Source organism: the organism of the source record quoted next, unplaced genomic scaffold, assembly GCF_019419815.1.
Source record: "Pyrus x bretschneideri cultivar Hongxiangsu unplaced genomic scaffold, Pyrus_bretschneideri_v1 Contig44, whole genome shotgun sequence".
NCBI classification, from domain to species: domain Eukaryota; kingdom Viridiplantae; phylum Streptophyta; class Magnoliopsida; order Rosales; family Rosaceae; genus Pyrus; species Pyrus x bretschneideri.
This window is the reverse complement of record NW_025999768.1, coordinates 2,846,827-2,871,713: the sequence shown is the minus strand read 5'-3', so window position 1 is coordinate 2,871,713 and position 24,887 is coordinate 2,846,827. Positions and strand designations below refer to the sequence as shown.

The 24,887-nt window shown below is 37.0% G+C and overlaps 1 protein-coding gene across 1 annotated transcript; it reads right to left on the bottom strand.

Moving 5' to 3' along the window:
- Positions 1–13,760: 13,760 nt before the first annotated feature.
- Positions 13,761–18,308, bottom strand: LOC103953909 (zinc finger BED domain-containing protein DAYSLEEPER). The gene is made up of 2 exons (XM_009365709.3): positions 18,148–18,308; positions 13,761–16,646 (listed from the first exon to the last, which is right to left on the bottom strand). The coding sequence occupies exon 2, from the start codon at positions 16,622–16,624 to the stop codon at positions 13,958–13,960; it is 2,667 nt and encodes an 888-aa protein (XP_009363984.2). The 5' UTR covers positions 16,625–16,646; positions 18,148–18,308; the 3' UTR covers positions 13,761–13,957.
- Positions 18,309–24,887: the final 6,579 nt, after the last annotated feature.

Here is a 24,887-nt window from a genome sequence, read left to right as displayed (position 1 = left end):
TAAATTATTCAACAAATGTGGCAATATGACAATATGGCATGCGATAACACCATTATCACTTTGGAATGGTGGGATGATTGTACGGTAACACCATTATCTCATCAACCTTTCTTCAACTCAAGCAATTGGAACTACGTAGCCTGGCCCATGCTCTAATGTTGAACATCTCAGTCCCAACCCAAAATGGCACACCCATAATTATGTACTCACTCCTCTAACTGCATCAACTATCCCATTCACACAACCATTGAACAAATGATCTGCCAACCTGCTCGAATGACGCCAAATATTGCCCATAATACCTTTTTGTCCACCATAATAAAAAAATGTTGTTGTGCACCCTTTTAATACAGCCACTAATCCTCATGTTACAAAATATATTGATCATTTCATATTTTCTATACAACATTAAATAATTAAGCATATGTTTTTATTTTTTATATGAGAGTTTAAGGAACCTAACTCTTGATCTTCTTCTGTACAATATATAAGGGTAAAATGGTACTGATGGAGATAACAAAATTCTAACTAGACTGAGTAACTTAATTACCAAAGTCATAATAATGATCAAGCATAGCTCATTTCGTGAAATCAAATTCTATCAGCCAAACAAAAAAAAAAAGACACCATAATAATTAGCAAGCAAAAAAAAAAAAAGAAAAAAAAGGTGGATTGGTTAGTGTACAATTCATAAATTTCATTTTTGGGTACAATGGGCAGGTGCAAAAAGACTAAGTTAGATGATTGAACATAATAAAAAATTGAAAATAATAAGAAATTGTTGTGATGGACACAAACACATTTTATAAAATAATCACTTAAGAAATATAAGAATATCTAAAACAACACATCTTTGGGGCGCGTAGCGCCCGTGATGCAAAAATGTCTCTCGCACGCACGTTAGTGCGTGCAGAGAGGCTAGTAGGTGTAGAAAGCAAGAAAGTAGTAGATGAATAAAATGGAGCGATAATATTTACCTAAATCAAACTTGTTCTCCGACAAATAATGGAGTGGGGAGGCTGAACACTATAAATTGGTGAACGACCAAAAAAAAAAATTAACATAGCTTAGGTCTCGTTTGAAAGTGCTGTTAAATGATTGAAAGCCTTTTTTGTTAAAATGGAACAAATCTTCAATTATGTGTTTTTTTATAAGAAGCACTTCAAATAATTTTAGAACCCAAAAACATTTTTTTTCTAAAAGCAGTTTCAATCATTTTAAAGGTAGCAAACAAGCCATTAGGTTTTCAAAGTAAAGAAGGTTATTCCTTAACTGCCAATGACGGATAGATATGTACCAAAATCCCGTTAAATCCTTTAAATGACATTATTTATTTACATATAATGCTCCATCCATATCCCAACAAACTTCATGTAAATCATCAAAATTTTTAGACTACCATAAATTAAGGCTAAAAATTCATGTCCAAGCATTCAACCTCTTAAATAGTACAAAAGATAAACTCCAACTGGTAGAAATAAACTAGGTTAAATGCTACAAACACCTACCATCATATATCTTCCCGGCGGCCAACTTCCCGTCCATCACGCATGATGGGAAGTTGGCCATAGATATTTAAATATTGTAAAGACTGATCACATTTGTGGGATTTTAAATATTGTAATATAGACATCTTTTAAAGCATTTTTTTTTATCGGAACATTTAAAGCAATTAAATAAATAAATTACCACATTTTACGGGATATAAAATCCCATAAGATTTGAACTTTAACCTTTATCGGATTAATGTCACATCCCGATGCGGGACCCCAGTACATTCTGAGCTCGACTCCACTGTAGCACGATATTGTCCGCTTTGAGTCTCGACTACGCCCTCATGGTTTTGTTTCTGGGAATTCAGACGAGAACTTCCCAGTGGGTCACCCATCCTGAGATTGATCTCGCTACGAATTCGTTTAACTTCGGAGTTCCTACGAACCCGAAGTCAGTGAGCTCCCAAAAGGCCTCGTTTAACATCGGAGTCCCTTGGACGATGTGAGATGTTATAATTAAACAACAAAATCCACCCTTAGGAAACCTTAAACCAATGAAAAATTGGTGATTAAATTGTGGAAAATAAGTTATGAAAAGAATTGTTTTTTTTTTTTATTGAATGAAAATAGTAGTTGTAAATTAATAAGGTAAAATGTCATGATAAAAGATAAATGTTCCCATAAGAATGTACCCATGTATAATTATAGTAATCCACAAGAACGTACCTATATACAATTTCAACATTAAAATCATACGTGCCCAATGAAATTAAAATTGCGTTCATAGCAATATAATGCCATTAGTTATGGTTTTGCAATATAATGGTCATTTGTTATGGTTTTGCAATATAATGGTCATGAAGGAAAAATAAGTTTGAATTTTTTTTGGCAAAATTTAATTTTGGAGATACATATTCGATGTAATAATGTTGAATTTGAATATAAACATAAATTTAAGTGAGAATTTTGAGATTTTCAGCTACAAATGTCATTCAACCTTTTGAATGTGATAATCAATTTGGGAGAAATTATAAATTAAAATTTGTTGTAAAAACAAAATATAAAAAAATGACATGGAAGTGTGTTATTAGTATAATGCTGAGGTGTACAAAGTCAAAATACTTTTATAAAAAACTAAAAACTAATAAGGTTTCAGTCTATGAAATTGGTGACTAAAGACTGGATCCTAATTTTTCCATAAAACAAACTCCTAAACAATTAATAAAACAAACTACGAAGGACGTCATCTGATTTGCACGCCAATTTTGGGGTCAATTTATCTTCTGGAAAATTATGTAAAAATATATGAGAAGCTTAGCTTTATGTCTTATCTTTCCAAGCATATATCGCACGCCACTAGGAAAAATCAGAAAAGCCTTCAAATAGCCATTCTCCCACAGCTGCACAGTTCTGACGAGAAAGCAACTTCTACGGGATTCTTGTGAATATGCTTGAGTCAGAAACAGAGCGTGCCAAGGGGAAAAATTAAAGTTAAATTGGTAATATGTTCCTTTGATCCCATGTTTATGTACCAACTTCGTCGTTTAGTAGTAGTAGGGCTTAAGAATTGAAACGAGTTTATTGTCATGTAGAGCTGGGCATCGGTCGGAGCGGTGCGGGTTGGGCCTTTAGCCGTTGACCGATCCGAAGTGCTAGTTTCTTCAAACCGTTTTCGGCCGACAGACGAAAGAGACCGAGCCTGCCAACTTGTCAATATGTGGGTGGGTTGGACGGTTTATTGGGTTGTGCAATCTGTCTGGTAGTTTCATGGTTTGTGGGTAATGACATCGGACATGGACGGCGGCAACATAGAGAGGAATTAAGAGAGAGTTTGAGAGATTATATTAAATATGGCAACATGTAAGATTAATCTAAATTTGGCCCTTTTGCTGGCGGTAATAGGGAGAAAGAGATGGATTTGATTTGATAATCAATGAATTGAGCAACAAAAATCATGGAAGCACTGTGCATACTTCTAATGCGAGATTGCATGTGATTATAGGATGAAGAAGCTGGTTGTAAACTGAGGTGCTAAGTACTTGCGGGTGGGTCGGGTACCGATGGGTCTGAGAATTAATAAACCAAATTCCACGCTTGTTTCACACGGGTGGGCGGGTTATGACCCGAAAATCAAAACTTTAAAGACAAAACCCAACCCAGAGAATTACAGATGGGTCGGTTGGGTTGGTCGGGTGACCCATGAGAATGCCCACCCCTACTGTCATGTGCAAAAAAAATTACATATAGCAATGCCTTATTGGACAAAAGACATCACGTTACAGTAAACTCATTCCATATAAATCATTCTCACTTTGAAGAGGGTATGGTATGAATACACCAAAATGGTATTGTACCAAACCGAAACCATTTGGTTTAGGGATGATCGGGACTTGAAAATTACAATATCAAAATATCTTGTACTAGTCAAAATTTTCAATCCCAACACTGGTTCTAACCTCATATGAACTATCTTGTAAATGTTTTTTCCAACACACAAATTAGGGGAGGGCATCGAACTTATCAAAACGAAAATTAATCAATGAATTTTGGTTTAGTTTGGCTTTGACTAAAAAAAAAAAGTCAAATAATTCAAAAATTGAACCGATTTCTTTTTAGTTGAGTCTGATTTTCATACTTTTAAAACCGACTAAAACCACACTGAATCTATCATATATTTTTAAATAAATTGCATTAATCACATTTAAAGTAATGTCTGATATCCAAATGGTGTGACATAATTATTGTAATCGTTTGAAAGCACTTGTAAGTTCAACTTTTTTTGCCAAACTTGGTTAAAAGAGCTTTTGATTTATCTCAAAAGGCTTTGTATATGCATCAAAGAGTCCCGTAGTTACTCACTGTTGGATTTAATTCAACGGTGGAGAAAAAATACAAACAATAAATCAACCTTTACCGTCGTATTAGCATCGAATGGTAGATGACCACAATTTCCTTTGGAGAGTAAGAAAGATGAAGTACAACTAATTTAGGTCACTCATTGTGTGGTTTAGCCGAACTCTCCCTCTCCATGTAAAATACATCTTTTGAAACACTATATAACATAACGTAGAGACAGGAGGAAGGTCGTAGTGGATTTAATTATATTTGTGCCGCCATGGAAAGAAGACGTAGATCCCAGTCGTCCGTTGGAGCCCCGGTCTCTGAATATGTCCGCTCAAAACTATCAAAAACATCAACATCATCAAAAGTGATGAGTGCTACTCATATTGCTGATCTCCCCGATGCTTTGTTGGCGGAAATAATTTCTCGGCTTCCAAGCAGTAGATTCGTTTTTCAATGCAAGTGCGTGTCCAAGCGTTGGCACACTCTCATCTCGGAATCTTATTTCACCGGCCGCTTTCTCTGTCTCCAAATTGATAAGCAAACGCCGATCATACGCACTCTGATAAGCGTGGAAGGAGAAGATTTACTTTCGAGACTGACACCGTCGCCATCATCGTCATCGTCAAAGGTGCTAACTCCGATGTTTGAAAGACTCAAGAGTTTCCACTGATTGAAAGAAGGTCCATTCGTGGCAGGGACGTATAATGATTTGGTTTTGTGCTCCGACGACAAATATTTCGCTCGTTCGTACTACATATGCAATCCACACACCTTGAGCTGGGTTGCGCTTCCTCCAGCCCCTACCCGATGCGACATGATCGCACACGTGGGATTCGTCTGCGATATGCCCTACTATAACTGTGAGGAAGGCGATACTGAAGGACGACATCTCGTGCAGCTTAATGCTCAGTACAGGTGCAAGGTTGTTAGAATTCTTCCTCCTAGTGTTGAGGAACTTACCTCCGATAAGTTTGCACTAGAGGTATTCTCTTTTGAGACGGGAGAATGGCGAGAGTCATTAATATCATGCCCGCGAAAACTCCATCATGTTATGTTTGATCGCTTCGGCTTTGCTTGCAACAGAAGGTTGTATTGGTCGAATTACGTTAAGGGCCGTCTTCGGGTTCTCGGGTTGGATCTGTTCAACGACGATAACATCACTGTCACTAGTAAAGACAGCGGTGTTGATGGTGAATGTTGTTTCATTGTATTCGATGAGCCTATGGATGAACATTCCATTCAGTGCCTAGGTGATCAGTGTGGAGGGCGTCTGCATATGTATGAGTTGGACATTGTCAGGAGAGCTTTGTATGTTTGGGAGTTGAAAGAAGAAGATAATCAAGGAGATGGGAAATTGTGTTTGAGTGAACACAGGGTTTGTTCCTTGGACCCCGAAATGTACCACGATGATGCATATCCACTTACAATGGCAAGTGTGGACCCGAATAACAAGGATGTTTGGTATCTGCGTGTGAATCAAGATATTGTACTGTGCAACATTCATACAAGGGAGTGGTCAACGATAGCTGAAAAGAGTGCAATTGTTACGAGTATATACTTCTTCCCGTATGTGCTGCCGTGGTGGCCGACACCCGTTCCTAGACTACCACAGCAGCGTGCAAATCAGCTCTCAGCCCGCCCGGGGAGAGGAATTAGCCGCGAGCTAGGACATAGGAAGAACAAAAGTACCGATTGATTTAGTAAAACTGATATCTGTTGTTCAGCAATGGCAACTAGTTTCTTTCTGTGTTGTATTTTTTTTTCTTGTTTCGTTCTTGCTCCGTGGTCTCCTATCTGTCTGTGACCACATGTGTGATTTGAAGTTTAAGTAATAACAGCAGTTTACCTAATAAAAGCAGAAAATCTCAGTATTTACCTTGAGGATTGCTTGAGCAATTCCATGTTTGCTGCTGGATCTGGATGTTTTGAATTTGATTTTTTCTTCTCTTATGGCCTTTCTTGGTTGGTTCCACATTCTCCGCCATAACCTTCAATTTCAAAGGAGTTTCCACACCGAATCCAAAAGAAGGAAAACAAAAAACCTCCGTGTAACGGATTTCTTAGCCCTCCATCCATGAAGGCGCCGGACGACCAACTTGGTGACGCTAGCTAGGGCGCAATCAATGCAGGGATGATATACAGATAAACAAACACAAACCATTGTGACCTCAAACCCAAACAACATTCTGAGGATGTTCATGTTTGTGCACAGATAAAAGCAGGATGATGCAAACAAGTCTTGCTTCAGTTTTTTGGTCAATGGAAACTCCATTACTTTTATAGAGAGAGATTTTTTATGGTATCGGTCATGAAGTTGTCATGCAACAATTTCAAAACATGAAAACACAATAAGAGTTATTGTAAAACGTTGTATGAAAAACTTTATGGATTAGTATATAAGTATTTTGTTTAGTACATTTTTGAATTTTATAATTTGTGACTTTCTTGTTTGAAGAACCCCCCCCCCAACCCAATTTATGTAGATCTCTAGCTACGTCCCTGGCAATACTACTTCGAGTTTGGTTGGTTATTAAAAAATCAGTACCAACACCGATTCCAACCACATGTGAACTATCTTGTAAATGTATTTTCCAACACACAAATTAGGGGTGGGGATCAAACAAACCAAAACCGAACTTAATCTTGATTTTGACCAATAAAAAAGTCAAATAATTCAATAACTGAACCGATTTCTTTTTATTTGTGTCCGATTTTCACACTTTGAAAACCAACTAAAACCACACTGAATCGATCATATATTTTTATATAAATTGCATTAATCACATTTAAAGTAATGTATGATATCCAAATGGTATGACATAACTATTGCAAGTGTAAGGGCATCTCCAATGAACTCTCTAAATGAATTTCAAGCTTCTAGCATTGATTACTAATATTTTAAATAAAAACTCTATTCGAGTTGGTAGTAGTAACTTTAAATATGTAATTTCGCTAAAGTAGGAACTAAACCAAAAATGTGTAATTTCACCAAAGCAGAACAATCTAACTGTGTAGACAAAGATTTTGGTAAGATTAGTTGCACCACGTAGCCCAAAGTTGGATGTGAGACCCTCGACGTCACCGTGGGACCTGAGCTTATTAACTACAAAAGTACTCATAGCTAAACCAACCACATTGCTCCAGGTAGCCCAAACTCATCAATCTCCCAATAGACAGAAACGAGCACAAGTCCTTGAAATGGTCAGTGCCCCAGGGAATCCCTTCCCCTCCCTTGCTTTCTTCTGAATCCATTTTCCGACACGAGTGTCTCGCACGTGTGATATTCAGTTATGAATTCAACCGTTTCCCGCTCTCTCTCTCTCTCTCTCTAAAACCATTTCAGACTCTGGAACTTCTGCTTCGCGCTCTCTCTCTCTCTAAAACCATTTCAGACCTTGGAGGTGGAGTTGAAGCTTCAGGGGCCTGCAACAAATCAGGTAATTTATCTCACCTCCGAAACCTTATAAACTGTTGATTTTCCAAATCGAAAGAAAATTGATTACTGCTCTGAAATCGTTCTTTTATTTTTTTTGTTTTTTTTTTGGCAATCCTCTGTGAAATTGTTCTTTCATTTTTTGGTAATCCTCTGTGAAATTGTTCTTGATTTAGGTGATATACAGTTGGTACGCACATGCATGTAATGCTTTGTTTGTGAGATTCGATAGAAAATGAACTGTGATTGAACTACCTGATTTCTTGGAAATTTAGTAATCAGTGGTCTGTTTGGCTGCCGAGAAAATGGAGCGAAAGAAATCGATAACTACTATATACACATATGATAAAACGATCTATGAATGAATTGAGTAATTAAGTTGTTGGTAATTCAGCAGTAACCAGAGAATCTTTTGTGCTCTGTTTGGTTGCCGAGAAATGGGAGCGAAAGAAAAATGTTTACTACTATCTTAGTCGTTCCTTTCATACATAAACATTTGATAAAACGAGCTATGAGTGAACTGCGTGATAAATTTCTTGATCAGTAATCAGAGAATCTTTGTGCTCTGTTTGGCTGCTGAGAAAATGGAGGGAAAGAAAATGCATGCAGTGTGTCAAGTTAGTGAGATTAGGTTTGGATGGAATTGGATTGAGCTTCGGCTCTTTTACAGTAATTTTGAAGACCGAGAAAGTTATGAAAATTTTGGATTTTTTTTTTCTTTTTTCCATTTGTTAAGTCAGTAGCACAGACTGCCAAGTAACGCTGAACTGATTAAAATTTCAATCTGTGAGCTAGTTAACATGGCTGAAAACTTTGTCTGATATCTGTATGCGTTTCTCAACGGAAACCCAATAGGCGTGACCTGGGCGCATGATGGAAATGGATTCCATCTGGACATATCCAAGGTTTCGTAGATGTGTTTCAAGGGCCTTTCCAGCGTTCGATTACCGGCTTTGAGAGCGAAGGGACGAGATGGGTAAACTGAGAGGAAAATGAAACTTCAGTTTTCTAACTTTTCAGGGTTTTGTGGTGGAAGGCAATCATTCCAGGCACAGGGATGATCTCTTCCTGAGAGACCAGCCAGAGTTGGTCGATGGTATAGTTCGTGACCCTTCCGCAGCTGCTTCTCCTCCGGCTGGTGCATCACCCCAGGCGGATGCAGCAGCTGTCGTGCCTCCACTCCATGGTGCTCCTCCAGTTGCTGCCGCTGCAGCAGCGCCACGCGCTATTCTACCAGTTTGGGGGCGCAAATCCCAGCGAGGTCCAAGAATTCCACGAGCAGGAGCATGGGGATGGGCACCTTTTGAGTCGACTACTGCTATTGCACCAGGTTGGGGAGTTCGCATGGGCAGGACCCCAAGATATGAGGTCCCTTAGACCCCATATATCGGATGTGGTGTTGGCGCTATCTTTCTTAATTTGATTACTACCCCAAGCTTGCTGATGAGAGGCATTCTCTAATAATGAATCTGCTTGTAATTCTTGAATGGAGACACCACTTGACTATTTGTTGGAGGGACAGGCATTTGAACCACAACCACATCATCTCTTACCCTCTTGGATTGCTCAGAACTATTATACTCTTGAGACAGTTCAGTTTTATATGGAAACACTTCTTCATTGTGTATTATATGTCTTGACAAAATCAACCTTCGATTCTTCAAATCATAGCATACTGCTCCTTTATACCCCAGGCATAGCCAAGAAATACACACTAAGAAGATCAAGCTTGGAGCTTGTTAACAGCATATGGTCTCATCAAGGGATAAATGGCAGTCCCAAACACCTTAAAATTATGAATCTCTGGAACTTTCCCAAACAAAAGCTGATATGGAGATTTAAACTCCAAATTCTTAGATGGCATTCTATTAATTAGTAGAACTGCATGGGAACAAGCATGATACCAAAACATTTGTGGCAAGTTTGTTTCTGTTAGTAAAGTTATAGCAGTTTCCACTAAATGGTGATGTCTCCTTTTAGCAATACCATTCTATTGAGGAGTGTATGGACGTGAAACCATGTGTAAAATGCCCTTGCTTGCTAAAAACTCCTTAAATGCTTTACTCATATACTCATCTCCTCCATCAGATTGAAAGCATTTAATTGAAGCATTAAACTGATTAAACACAAATGCAACGAACTTCACAAAAATTGAACAACCATCTGATTTATTGATCATAGGAAATATCCACATGAATCTGGAAAATTCATCTACAAAGGTTATTTAGTACTTATACCCTTCTACATATTGTACTGGAGATGGCACTCAATATATCTTTTGCCACTCAATTTGACCAACTTGTTTTAACAAAATTGCAATTGCTTGATTATTTGCTTGCTTCCCTTGCGGAAGAATTTGATGCCCTTGAGTGAGCTTTTGCAAAAGTTGAGTGGTTGTTTGCTGACTGCATATTAGCTTGAATCATCAATGCAAAAGATTCTTCCCATGTAGGGTTTATTGGGTTCCACTAATGTGGCTTCTTGTATAAACTCTGTGAATTGAGAATTAGAAGGTCAATTTTCCTTTGGCATTGTTTCCAAGCCATATGCGCCTACAAAAAGAAAATTGAAAATAGTAAAAAAAGGGAACATGAGGGTGAGTTTGGTTAAGCAACTTAATCTAGTATCGAATTTGTCTTCTATGAGATTCGAACAAGAATTTACAGGAACATTTGGAGCATTACATTTCTGCCTATCACTTACAAATGAAGAGAAATATCATCAAACCGTAGTAATAAGTAGCAACAAAAGAGAACTACTTGACTGAAAAGAGAAATTAAACCAAAGACTACTACTCCTAATAACTCACGAAGTTCAACACAAACATAAAGACTCCAAATAACCAAGGGACTTCAATTAAAAATTGAATTGGACAAAAAAGAAGACTACCGTGTTTTTTTTTTTTTTTAATAAAACAGAAAATTGAAAGAATGAATGAAGGAAAAAAAAAAAAAAGAACTACACAAACAAAAATGGAAAACGGAAAAATAAAATTAAGTAAAGCACAATTAAGATTAAGAGGCAATTTCCGACAACAGCGCCAACAACTTGATGTAAATTTAAACTAACCTAAATAATAGATTAATTTAAACGAAATTAAATTTCGCAAGAGCACGAATCAATTGTAGTAAGATGTGCAAATACAAGGTCGATCCCACAGGGATGCTTTAACACCAATTTAACCAACTAATCACGCTAGACTTAATTAAACAACAAAGGATAATTTGAATTGAATAATTGAGTAACTGAGTAAGACTAAAATTAATAAGAAAAAAGAAAAGACAATTAATTAAAATAAACATACGACACAAAAAAACCTAAGGTTATGAATTCACCAATAAAAATCCTATTTACATCTCTAAGAGCCAACTACTATCCAATTACCATGCCAATGTTAAAGATTATTCTTTCTAAGGTATGAATTAAGTTGTGGTCAGACATCAACTATCTCTATGTGATAATTATATCATATTGGTTAGGCATACAAATTAAACACAAAAAAACCTGTTAAGTGTAGAAGAATCATGTCAACCAAGTAGGACTAGCCTGATATTGGTCATCCTCGCTAGTTTGTCGACTATTCTTAATCTTAATTCTAGTAAACCTAATTGATTGATCATCCTCATAAATTTATCTAAATATCTAGATGAAAGGTGATCAATCATTAGAAATCTGAACCTAGAATAAAATACGCTCAAAGATTTGAAATCCCATAAGACATCCTTTAAAGCTTTCTTTTTTTTTTCTTTTTTTTTTTTTTTTTTTTGCGGAACATTTAAAGCAATTAAATAAATGAACTACCACATTTTACGGAATATAAAATCCCATAAGATTTGAACTTTAACCTTTATGGGATCAAACAACAAAATCCACCCTTAGAAAACCTTAAACCAATGAAAAATTGGTGATTAAAATGTGGAAAATAAATTATGAAAAGAATTGTTTTTTTTTTATTGAATGAAAATAGTAGTTATAAATTAATAAGATAAAATGTCATGATAAAAGATAAATGTTCCCATAAGAATGTACCCATGTACAATTATAGTAATTCATAAGAATGTACCCATGTACAATTTCAACATTAAAATCATATATATCCAATGAAATTAAAATTGCGTTCATAGCAATATAATGGCCATTGGTTATGGTTTTGCAATATAATGGTCATTTGTTAGAATTTTGCAATATAATGGTCATGGAGGAAAAATAAGTTTGAAATTTTTTTTGGCAAAATTTAATTTTAGAGATAAATATTCAATGTAATAATGTTGAATTTGAATATAAACATAAATTTGAGTGAGAGAATTTTGAGATTTTCAGCTACAAATGTTATTCAACCTTTTGAATGTGATAATCAATGTGGGAGAAATTATAAATTAAAATTTGTTGTAAAAAAAAATAAAAAAGATGACATGGAAGTGTGTTATTAGTATAATGCTGAGATGTACAAAGTCTCAAGTCAAAAGATTTTGATAAAAAAAAAAAAACTAAAACCCAAAAAGGTTTCAGTCTATGAAATTGGTGACTAAGTACTAGATCTTAATTTTTCCACAAAACAAACTCCTAAACAATTAATAAAACAAACTACGAAAGAAGTCATCTGACTTGCATGCCAGTTTTGGAGTCGATTTATCTTTTGAAAAATTATGTAAAAATATATGAGAAACTTAGCTTTATATCTTATCTTAGCTTTATGTCTTATATTTCCAAGCATATCACACGCCTTTAGGAAAAATCGGGAAAGCCTTCAAATAGCCATTCTCCCACAGCTGCATAGTTATGACGATAATGCAACTTCTGCGAGATTCTTGTGAATATGCTTGAGTCACACAGAGCGCGCCAAGGGGAAAAATTTAAGTTAAATTGGTAATATGTTCCTTTGATCTTGTGTTTATGTACCAACGTCGTTGTTTAGGTGTAGTAGGGCTTAAGAATTGAATTTCCTATTTCGAATTACATGAAACGAGTTTATTGTCATGTAGGGCTGGGCATTAGTCGGAGTGGTGCGGGTTGGGCCTTTAGCCTTTGAATTTCCACTTTGTGCAATTCTTGGAGATAATTTTTAGGGTGCAGGAACATGGTCCGTTACACAAAGTGGATTAATACAATTAGTTGAAAACTTGAAAAAAGATTTATAATCAATTGTATTATGCACTTAGTGTAGCATACGTGTTTTTGGTTTTCTTCACATTGTTGAGAGAGAGGATATTTAAATAAATTTATTACATATTATGTGATCATGCGAACCAGTCTTGTAACACTAATGAATAAATGCGTCAATATAATTCCATTTGTGAACAAATTATGAGCTTAAACTCCCAATTGAATCACCGACACGAGCAAAAATGATATTCGCAGACTCGTTTTTCGTTTTGCACTACTCTTTGTGTCAGTGTTTTGATTCTTATTTGATTTGTTCGATCAATGCTCTAGAAAGCAAGAAAGCAGTAGATGAATAACATGGAGTGCGATAATTATTTACCTAAATCAAATTCGTTCTCCGACAAATAATGGAGTGGTGAGGCTGAACACTATAAATTGGTGAACGACCCAAAAAAAAAAAAAAAAATCACACAACCTAGGGCTCGTTTGAGAGTACTGTTAAATGATTGAAAGCCTTTTTTGTTAAAATGGAACAAATATTTGGTTATGTGTTTTTTTATAAGAAGCACTTCAAATGATTTTAGAACCCAAAAATATTTTTTCTAAAAGTGGTTTCAATCATTTTAAAAGTAACAAACAAGCCATTAGGTTTTCGACGTAAAGAAGGTTCTTCCTTAACTGCCAATGACGGATAGATATGTACCAAACTCCCGTTAAATCTATGAAATGAAAATTTTGAAATATTTTTTTTGCACATACTTCAAAATCTAATTTGTGCGAGAAGAAGAATAGCCGCCTTACATGTAAGGAACCAAGTATTTTTCGAGCAAAAATAACTCGGAAACAAAGCATATAATGCTCCATCCATATCCCAAACTTCATGTAAATCATCATAATTTTAAGACTACCATAAATTAAGGCTAAAAATTCATGTCCAAGCATTCAACGTCTTCAAATAATACAAAAGGTAAACTCCTACTGGTAGAAATAAACTAGGTTAAATGATACAAACACCTACCATCATACATCTTCCCGGCGGCCAACTTCCCGTCCATCACGCGTGACGGTGGAAGAGACCTACGATCTAATATTCCATTCTGACAAGTGCAGTGGACGCGTCGGCTGATCCATACTGCATCCAGTCCTTGGCACATATGAGGGCTTCCACCGTCTCTGGTCGTAGGGAAGTCCTGTACTGATCCATCTCCTTGACCGTTGTATCAAAGACAGAGTCGGAAGAAACTGTAGATACCGGAATTGACAAAATGTCACGAGCCATCTTTGAAAGCGTCGGGTACTTCATCTTGTTCAGTTTCCACCAGCCTAATACATCAAAGTCATGAACTCGGGGAAGCAGAGACTCGTCCAAATACTGATCCAGCTCCGACTTCATCTGTTGGCTGGTTGTCTCCATGATGTACATGTCAAAGTCCGTGAGTCCGTTGTCTGTCAGATTAGCTCCGCCTTGGGAATCCTCTGTCTTAATGTAGTTATTCCCTTCGTCTGCATAAGTTGGTGTGAGAGGCAAAGGCAGTGTCAAATATTCATGAAAGAGCTCATGAATTCCGTCATCAACAACCTTGATATGCGTTGGAGCTTCTTCGCCATAAACTTTGTTGAAACTGAACTCAACAAGCTTCATCTTGAACCTGGGATCCATAACTACTGCTGTCGCCAAAGCCAGGCTACAATTCTTCCAGTATTTTTCAATCCTTTCTTGCATTGTCTTAGTTAGGCTGCTAATGAAGGGATCCTCACTTGCAACCGTCTTAGTCAGATCTGTCTGAATCCTCCACACTTCATGGAAGAAAGTAACTGGAGTTGGGTTAGTCGTAGTGGTAAGGATGTTGGCTGCATCAAAGATAAGTTTCAAAAATGTGCAGATAGTCTCAACGTGCTTCCAGTCTTCCATTGACGGGGCTTGTTTGTAATCAGGATCAGATGTATCCAAGCAAGAAAACACTTCCTTTAACTCATAACAGGCCACCAGCATTTGATACGTTGTGTTCCATTTAGTTTGGTCATCAATTGATAGGCTCCTTTCACTTGGGACTTGGAGCTGACTCTTAAGCTCCAGAAACTTTTCTTCATGGGACTCTGATGTCTTCACATACTTTACACTATCCCGTACTTTATTGACCACATCACTTCCTGCCACCAACACTTCTTTTGCAATGCTGCTCAAAGTACGGGCAATGCAATGCCCAACCAATAGTTGACCATTGAGGATAAGTGGGTTCTTATTTGAAAGAAGAGGCCTTAAATTTTCAAGAGCAGTCTCACTCAGTGGCTGATCATAAGTGACTGAAAACAACTTGTTTTCCAAACTCCAATCATGAAGGCAAACAGCAACAGCATGACTAAGAGCAGAATCAGAGTCTGGATATGGTTCCATCACTACATTGAGCAGCCGCCTGTGCAACTTCCAGTCAGCATCAATGAAGTGCCCAGTAACAAACACATAACCCACGCTCTGAGAGGAAGTCCACATGTCCAAAGTAAGGCATACACGTCCAGGTATGCCCTCAATAAACCTGGTGACACTTTGCTTTTCTGTTAGGTAAGTTGCAACGCAATCTCCTTGAACAGTATTGAAGCTCACCATGTTGAACCGTGGGTTAAGATTCTGTGCAAAAGCTACAAACCCAGGATGCTCAACCATATGCAGGGGGTAGTCATGCATGATGATCATCCTTGCAATCTCATGGCGACAACGGTCTGGATCATATATAATTTGGGGTGTGTTAGGAGTCCGGTAACGCCTTTTTGGTGGATTGGAAGAGCTGCCACCCCTTGTCGCTGGGGTATATGGGGAAGACTGATTGTTGTTCTGGTTACGAAGAAGTGCTGGGCAAGTCCCCTTTGCAATGTGGCGTTTGAGGTGGCTGGTACCCGCTACTTTTGAACCCGTACTGTAAGCAAAACTTTGCTTGCACTGCTTGCAGCATGCCCTCCTACATCCAGGACTCACGTTCTCTATGGTGAAATGCTCCCAGACAATTGACTTCTTTTTCCTGCGCTTGTTAGGCTGTGTTTCTGTATTTTCCACCTCATTGTTTTCATAGGGAGTCAGTGTCAGCATCTTTTCTTCATCAGGTGTTTCCATCATGTCTTCATCAGGTGTGGCCCTCTTGTGGTTAATAGGAGTGGTCATTGGCTCTTCAAAGTGGGCAGCCATCGAATCTTCAAAGTGGGCAGCCATCGTGTCTTCATAGTGAGTAGCCATCGCCTCTTCAACGGGTGTGGACATCGGCTCTTCAACCAGGGCGACCATCTGCTCTTCAACAGGGGTGGCTGTGTGCTCTTCAACGGGGGCGACTGTGTGCTCTTCAACGGGTACAACCGTGTGCTCTTCAACGGGGGCGGCCGTGTGCTCTTCAATGGGAGCAGCCGTGTGCTCAATGGGAGCAGCCGTGTGCTCTTCAGCTGGGGCGGCCGTGTGCTCTTCAATAAGGGCGACCGTGTGCTCTTCAACAGGGGTGGCCATGGGCTCTTCAACGGAGGTGGCCATGGGCTCTTCAACGGGGGTGGCCGTCGGCTCTTCAACGGGGGTGGCCGTCGGCTCTTCAACAGGGGTGGCCGTCGGCTCTTTGACAGGGGTGGCCGTCGGCTCTTCGACAGGGGTGGCCGTCGGCTCTTCCATGGGGGTGGCCGTCGGCTCTTCCATGGGGGTGGCCGTCGGCTCTTCCACGGGGGTGGCCATTTTGTCTTGAATAGGAGCGGCAATTGTCTCTTCAGCAGGGGTTGCCATGTTGTCTTTGGGAAGTAAAATCCTGCATTCAGCAAACAAGGACAACCTTTAAGAAAATAGAAAGTAGATGTTGAAACTAAGAGCAAAGTGATAACGGAATACATGTTAAAAACTTTGCCACAGAATCTGAGCCTGAACCAAAAATCATGTAAATACACAGAAGCAACATAACAACAGCTTCTTGCATTCAGAGAACCTCATTAAACATGGAATGAACAAAGGGCGAAACAAACCCGCACTTCAATGTTATAAGACTACTACAGAACAGTAGACATACAATATAGGAAACCTTCATGTACTGTGAAAGACAGAAAGAAAATGCTCTGATTCTTTCAATTGTATTTAGTTACAGAAAGGTCTAATGACGTTGTTGACGCGCATTCCTTCACCACTGTAATGGTAATGACCGCAATATGTCACAACATCATACTCATTCCCATCATACAGAACCAGCTAAATATTAAGTCAAGTCAAGTTTTGTGCATTAGCAGGAACAAATTTCATGGTCCAAAGTTCCAAACACCCTACCATCCCAACAACAAAAACACAAACTAGCATAAATATACCAATTACACATTTATTTTTCGACCGAAAGGAGAAATTCGATTCTCATTAGGCAAAAACTAATCCAAGAAACTGAAAAACGAAGTAATACCAAAACACGAAAAACGAAAAAATGATAATCCAAGATTTAATATCTAAGTATCCAGCTTATTCAATTACGAACTATTCCTTAGGTTTTATTACCTTTTTCAAATTTTTTTTTTTTTTTTTGGTAGGGATCGCATTAAACATTTTAAAATAAATATATCATAATATCTTAATATTCCTAAAAAACTGGCCCAACCAGACCCAAATGGGCCGTACAGAAACATGAACTTAAAAAGTCAACCCAAACAGACATTGACCTGCCCAGATCACATGCAGTCCCTCGGATTACAGTCCATCGGATTAAAAACCCATCCCTCATCTTCTAACAGAAGATGAGCTCTAACAAGTACGATGGATCCCAGATGGGTCAGGGATAATCAAAGTCCACCGGATTAAAACTCGGAAAACAAAAGAAAACCCAGAAACGGGCTAAAATTAAAACCAGTAACAAAATTTCCAAAAACAAACCCAGATCCCTACAATTTTCCGTCGTCTGATCGAGCTTTGGACTTAAACGTTTTTAAAAACAGCAGCCCAGATCGGAAAAAAAAAACCCAGTAATCACATATATTTAACAGATCGAACTCAAAAATTTAAGAACGAAGACGAAGGGTTCGAAATTAACTCAAACCCAACATTAACAGACGAAATTAAAGTTTATCACAGCATAATCAGGCTACAGATTCAAAATTCACAACACAAAAATCCAAATTGAACAACAAAATTTAGAAGTCACAACGCAAAAACCAAATTAAACACAAAATTAAGATCCTTTCGGAGACACAAGCTTAAGAACGCGAAAAACTGAAACCTTTCGAAATCTCAGAAAGAGAGAGAGAAAAAACAAATAGTTGTAAAGTTCGGAAATTTACCACAGGGGTTTCGGAGGAGGAGATCGGCGAGGCGGATTGAAGCTCGAAGGGCCGAGCTTCGAGTCTCCGGCGGTGGCGAGATCTAGGGTTTTTCCAGCGAGAGGGAGAAGGGGAGGAAGAGAGAGAGAGAAAGGGGGGAAGCGAGATTGGGCTTTTGGAACCCGAGAAGCTAATTGGACCTAAAAGAGGACTTTGGGACTCGTTAAGGGTAAAGGGGATAAGATTTTTTGGTTTTGAGGGGTCAGATTGAAAAAATAGGGCAAATTATTTTTGGGTTTCAGATGGTCCAATAATATTTTTTTTATTTTTAATTTTGGACTCCGAATATGTTGGACTATTTATCCGGGTGGGGGCCCACACGTGGTTTCATTTTTTCTTTTCATTTTTGCTCTTTTTGTTTTGTTTTTTGTTATGGTGTAATTTTTGAGCCCAATGATGTGTCCATGACTAAGTTGCCATTTTGGGAGATGCTTTGTTTTGACCATTTTGGGGAAAGGACTGAGACTTTGAGCCAACCGTTGGGTTAGGGTTTGTTGGGGGAGGGTCTTGTTTCTCTTAATCTCTCTCATGGCCTTTTGGGTGGGCATTTGGGCATGTAATTTGGGTGACCATGTTACAATACATGTTTCTGTTGAAAGGTTTATAGGCATACTGCAAGAAAAATGAAGAATTGGAACTATACATGTATTTGGTTTTGTTATCTGTCATGGACAGCGGTTTTAGCCACTTTATTCAATGTTATAAATTTGTGTGTGTTTTAATTATGTGGGGTGTGCTGTCCACATATCTATTTTTACTTCTCACACACTCTCTTAATTTGCAGTTGTCGGATTAAATGAATTGAAGAAGATTAAAGAACATAAATTAATAAGAGTTATGTGAGAAGTAAAAAGGATGTGTGGATATCACACCCCCTTTCTGTTAGTGGCATGAACGTAAACGTTACTTAAGAATTGTGTAGATATTTGTAGAAGAGTGAATAAGGATAGTGATTTTTGCACTCTTATTTTCTCCAGCCACTTGGTCTTTTTAGCCTTTAAATCAAATACATTGAGTAAGAATTAAGAGAAATAATCTCACCAACATGGTTCCGTGTCAATTGAAAGTCACATATGTTTATATGTAATGTGATTGCGTTACATATACAGTTGGAACAAAAAAAACTTGCAGGGATGAACAATGTGGCTAGAAAAATTATGGCTCTAAGGTTCCCTCCTTCTCTTCATGGTTCATGACACCATAGTTTCCAATATGATCTGTAAAATGTAAACTATCATGTTTAGGAAGAACACGCCATGTTTGGACTACCTAATAAAAAAGCTGAATCTTGCAAATGTACTACGTAGATCAATGCTGAATGCATAAAATATATTGAAACCCTAAAACACAACTACAGTTCATTGTTTTCGTATGGAGTTGGATTCTTGTCTTCATGTTGGGCTAGGGTTAGGGTTTTTCTTGTCTTCGTGTTGGGTTAGGGTTTTTCTTATCTTCGTGTTGGGTTAGGGTTATGGCTGCTGATTTGAATCAAATAGAAGTGACCATTGTGTCATGGAATGAAACCATGTATTCAGCATCAAACGAACAACATTTGAGAAAACAAACTTCACCCGGAGCAAATGTGAGATGAACAAAAAGCACGTAAATAAACAGAAACAACATTACATTTTCCTATCTTTAATGTGACTTAATATAGTGGATTGGTCTTAGTTGTAATAAACCGGATAACTAATTAGACCAATATGTCAAGAAACATATAAATCGGTACATCATATGTTATTATACAAGGGAGGATAATTTTTTTTTTTTTTTTTTTCAAGTATTCATCTACCTATATAATGAGACATGACGGATGAACTTATACGTCTGTCAAGAAACGGAATTGACTGGATAACTTTTTAATTAAATCTGGTCGGCCATGATGTCGACGGACTTAAGTCATTACTTTTGTAATATGTTTATTTAACAAAATGGGAGAACGAAGAAATCGAAAAGACTTACCATATCCAAATGCATCCCTTTCTTTTTCAAATCGTTCATTGTATCTCGTCAATGTCAATTGGTCATGAATTTGACCAAATCCTTAGAATTTGTAAAATTAACCATCGACAGAGTGATTTTAGCAAGATTCTTGTACTACTAATATACATTTCCAAAATTTGGCTTAAAAAATGATAATTTTTCTGTGTGCCTGAAACATTAGATGGTATGTTCACATGTGGTTATTAAGTAGAGGAAAGTTTTATTTTTAAAATGTCCCTCTATTTAAATAATGATATACGGTGTACCAACCTATATTTCAAACACAATGAATATCTCCCAAAGAACTGCTAAGTTAAGTAGTTGAACAACAAATAGGAAAGTCCATGCAATTTTGCATGCATACCCTACTTCCGTTAAACACTGCATTGACGAGAGTCTCATATAATTAATGGCAGTCTGCATATGCAGAAATAAACACCATCGTAGTCTGCAGACGAAGAATAATTTAGCGAAATCCGATTTTGACACACTTTTTTTATTAATGCACATTCATGTTTATATATGGCATTTCGATTCCACAAATTAAAGAAGAATTAATAGATAATTTTTATTTATAGGTCTGTAGAAATCATTTCTTTAAATTTATTCCATTTTCTAAACAACATCGTCACGTGATGCACTTAAATTTCTGAAATTAACTCAATGGTATAAGTGCAACAACAACACAAAAGGTAAAGGAAATGCTATATATGTCCTAATCACTATGTTCCATGATGAAGGACAAGCATTCATAGTGCTACTTTACATGTACAACTCAAGATTGAATGATCAATCTTTTTCGTACAATGAGCTAATCGTTTGTTAAAATCTACGGGATGATTATGCAGATTCTCAAATTGACAGTTGGTACACCGGTAGGGGTAGCTAGCTTTTTTATCATTGTACATTTAGATGGAGACATTAACTTGGAGAAAGAAAAGAAAGGCAGTCTCGAACCCTCCAATATAAGTAAAAAAAACAAAGTAAAGATTGAGTTTAATAAGTGTACGTGAAAACTACACTCTACCTAAACATTGGAAACGCCTGATCTGTGGCCCAATGACAGCCTTCCGTAGTGCAAATTCTAGGATTTAAAAGTCTTTAGAATTGACAATATGGTGGTGTGTGTGTGTGTGTGTGTGTTAGGGTTTGAGCCTTTGAGGCATGTAGCTAGGGTCGGGCGTAGAGCTAATCCTTAATTAACCTAATTAGGTTGAGAAGTCAATGGAAGACTTATTTTAGTAATCAAAGTTAGGACTAGTTAGGATCGTAATTGTTAGGGTTAAATTAACTATTGGAAAGCTCTAACACTTAACAATTTCATGCTAGCATGATTCCCAAGTAAAAGGAAACAAACTTTTCAAACCAGGTGAATATTGTTACTGTCATGTCTATCAGTAACAACACGATTAAAAGGATCCCTATTTAGGCCACTTGACTCTCTCCAGTTTTTTAATTTAACTTTAGATTTCGTCTTCTTCCTCTGTTTCAGATCACAATACAATTTATTCGAGCTAAAATTATAGTACACAATCCAATGAAACACTCACCCCCATTACTTAATTTGCTCAGTTCTACAGTACAAGTTAACCTAGCTACGTACCTAATAAACCTAGCTAATTAGTAAAGGACTGTCAGATCATATATATATGCTGAATTCCGTTACGTCTCGTATGTACTTATGTTTTGATCTTTATTTTCTTGTTGTGTAGGAACTTGGAAGTGTTTGGGATTTTTGAATTCTTGGTGAATATATCTCCTACAAATAATTAAGATGCATGAGTGCACCATTTCCATTGGGTCATTTCGTCAGCATCTAGTAGACACTCGCCAATTCTTGCCAACATATGCTGAAAGCTTATGCTAATATATGTCGACAACTACTATTATTTGTAGAGGCTTGTCGAGGGTGCATGCAGGATATATATTGTGGAGTAATGCTGAAGACTGGCAAGGCTTGTCAACTAAGGTATTTCATCAAGTACAGGTTCACACAATAGAGTCGCACACAAGAAGAGAGAAAATAGAGACAAATGCTAGAAGAAATAAAAGAACTAGGAGGATGAAGTTATAATTTAGTTTGCCTTAGCTATTTATATATGAGTCAAATACAATACACAACAAATATACATAGAATTTTTTAAGTTGTTAGGATCAAGGACGATCAATAACCCTATAATAGCTCCACCACTAGTTGTAGAATCTTGTAATAAGGTCTTTAAAAACACACATGATGTTCTTAGAACATAAAACTAAAGAAGATGTTTAATAAGATTGTCTGCATAGAGCATCTCTCACACAAGTAAATCTAATAACAATAGAAAAAAAAAAAAAAAAAAAAAAGGAAAAAACATAAGCAAAGAGCAAAAGAGATGGTGGAGGTGGCTGCCTAAATGCTAATTGGGAAGGCAAAAGACAAAGTCGTGGGTTAAATCAACTCGACAAACCCCTTCAATCGTGTTGGGCATGCGTGTTGGTAGCTGGTGTCAATGATATACTGACACATGAATTCATGCATTTCCATGCAATTGTCGTTGGCCTTCTACACGTGCACAACACAAAACCTGACTGCCTTTTTATCTGGTTCCTTAGCGCCATCACCATTTTCACATTCTGCTCAACGTACTAGCTTTTAGGGTGAAACACCAAGTTTCCCTATGTTCTATAAATTCAGGTTTTTAACTTTACCAAATATTATGCATTATTCCCGACAGATATGCAAAACACAAAGACCAACCATGCATCACTCGTCAACATCTATTTAGTCGATCCCACACACATATTTCAAATATTTTCAGGTTAAAAGTAAAGGTCCATGCAACAAACACCTCCTCATGTATAGGCTGTAGCAACACTTGCCAAATATAAATATGTAAACACATATTACGTAAAGTGGATGGCGACGCGAAACATGTATGGTCGTGGGGTTCTCAAGTGGGTAAAAAATTGTTTTGATATCATGAAATAAATTGAGTTTTCATGTTAAAATCAATTAGTAATAAGTGAAGCGACACTACTTGTTATAATCACGCGTGTGTTGAGGTTTTACGTATTTATTTAAATACAAGAGGTATATCGATCACCATACATTAGTTGCAGACTACTCCCCCTCCCTATATATGCAGTCTCTATATATATGAGATGACAATGTACTTTTGGCCTCTATGTCAAACGATACGTCAAAATATGGCCGATGACCTTAAAAAATGCATTCGTGCAAGTTCAAACTCGAATTGAGAGTTCCGAACCCTTGTGCATTTCACTAAACAATCTCTTAGGGTAGTGTGCAATGATAAGCCTAATTGATAAAAAGCAAAGATTTTTGAAAACTTTAACAAAAAGCTCCTGGTACTATTCACTTTAATGAAAAAACAAATTTTTACACTAAAAAGTCAATGCTGGTACTATTCACTTTATCCTATATTTTGTCCTTAATTATCGTTAAAACTCAAAGTTTTCAAGTCATTTTCATTAGTTTTCCTAAGATTTTTCCCTAAAGATGCCAAAAAGCAAAATACTCATGATAAGCCTAATTGATAACTTGTGGTTTTCGTTCAAATTTGTTGATTAGATTGGCAGTGGCTTTAGTAAATAACATGTCAAATTCCTCTAGTAAGATAATGTTACTCTACAACACTATGCTATGTATCCCATGTTAACTGTACAAAACATGATACGTATTATCGTATTAAACGAAAAAAACAAGAACAATATTACTTAGTATTATAGTCTAATGGTATTTTTATTTATTGGTAAATGAGAGGTTTTATGTTTAATTCTCACCAAATGGTAAATTTGAATCACATTATTGCTATCTCATTGTGAAGCTTAGCTTACTCTTCTATCCCATTAGTGCAGACAATATCGTTTATTCAGAAAAAAAAATATAAGAACAATAAAATGGTTGGACAAAAGAAATACAAATTAATTTTATATTATCTTAATCAATTCCAATCCCAATCCCAATTGTTCGAAATATCTGTGCAGGCCCAGGGTGGTGAATGATGCAGCAAAAGTGGATCAAATAGTGGGAGAAGGACAGGTGGTTGAAGACCAACATCAAAAGAATTGACAAATGGTTTACCCAAAAAAATAAATAAATAAATAAAAGAACTGACAAATGACAAGTGATGAATGGTGATAGATTAAATTCGGTGAAAAGATGATTAAGAAAGAATTAATCAGTGAGTGCCAGCTGCTTATAACTTTAAAATCGTTTTCTTTTTCTTCTATCAATCGCTTATGATTTGTGTTTTTAACTTTAAAAACGGTTTTAAATACTTAAACATGCACGTTGGAGGACCCCATAGCATAATCACAAAATATAGCATCCTTGATCAGGATTGAGATCCTCTCAAGATCTCACACTCCGGAGTTCGTAGACTGTTCAATTTAAATGCGGTCTCTATTACTCTATTCCTCTTGCTTACCTCACACACAATCTTTTTTTAATGTTCAGATATCTTCCTCTCACTCTTGAATGATCTGAATTGCTAGATTTGAAGGTTCTAGAGTATGAGATCCGGATACGACCTCAATCCCATGATTAGTGATCACAAATCATAAATCCAATGTGAAAGAGGAAAAGGAAGAAGGTTTCTATGATACCATGATGATATACACAAATTTATTTATATATAGAATTTGTATCACTACGATAATGATGTATTCATGTCATATAAGAAGCTTTCGGGACAAGGGGTGTGTGCATGATAGTA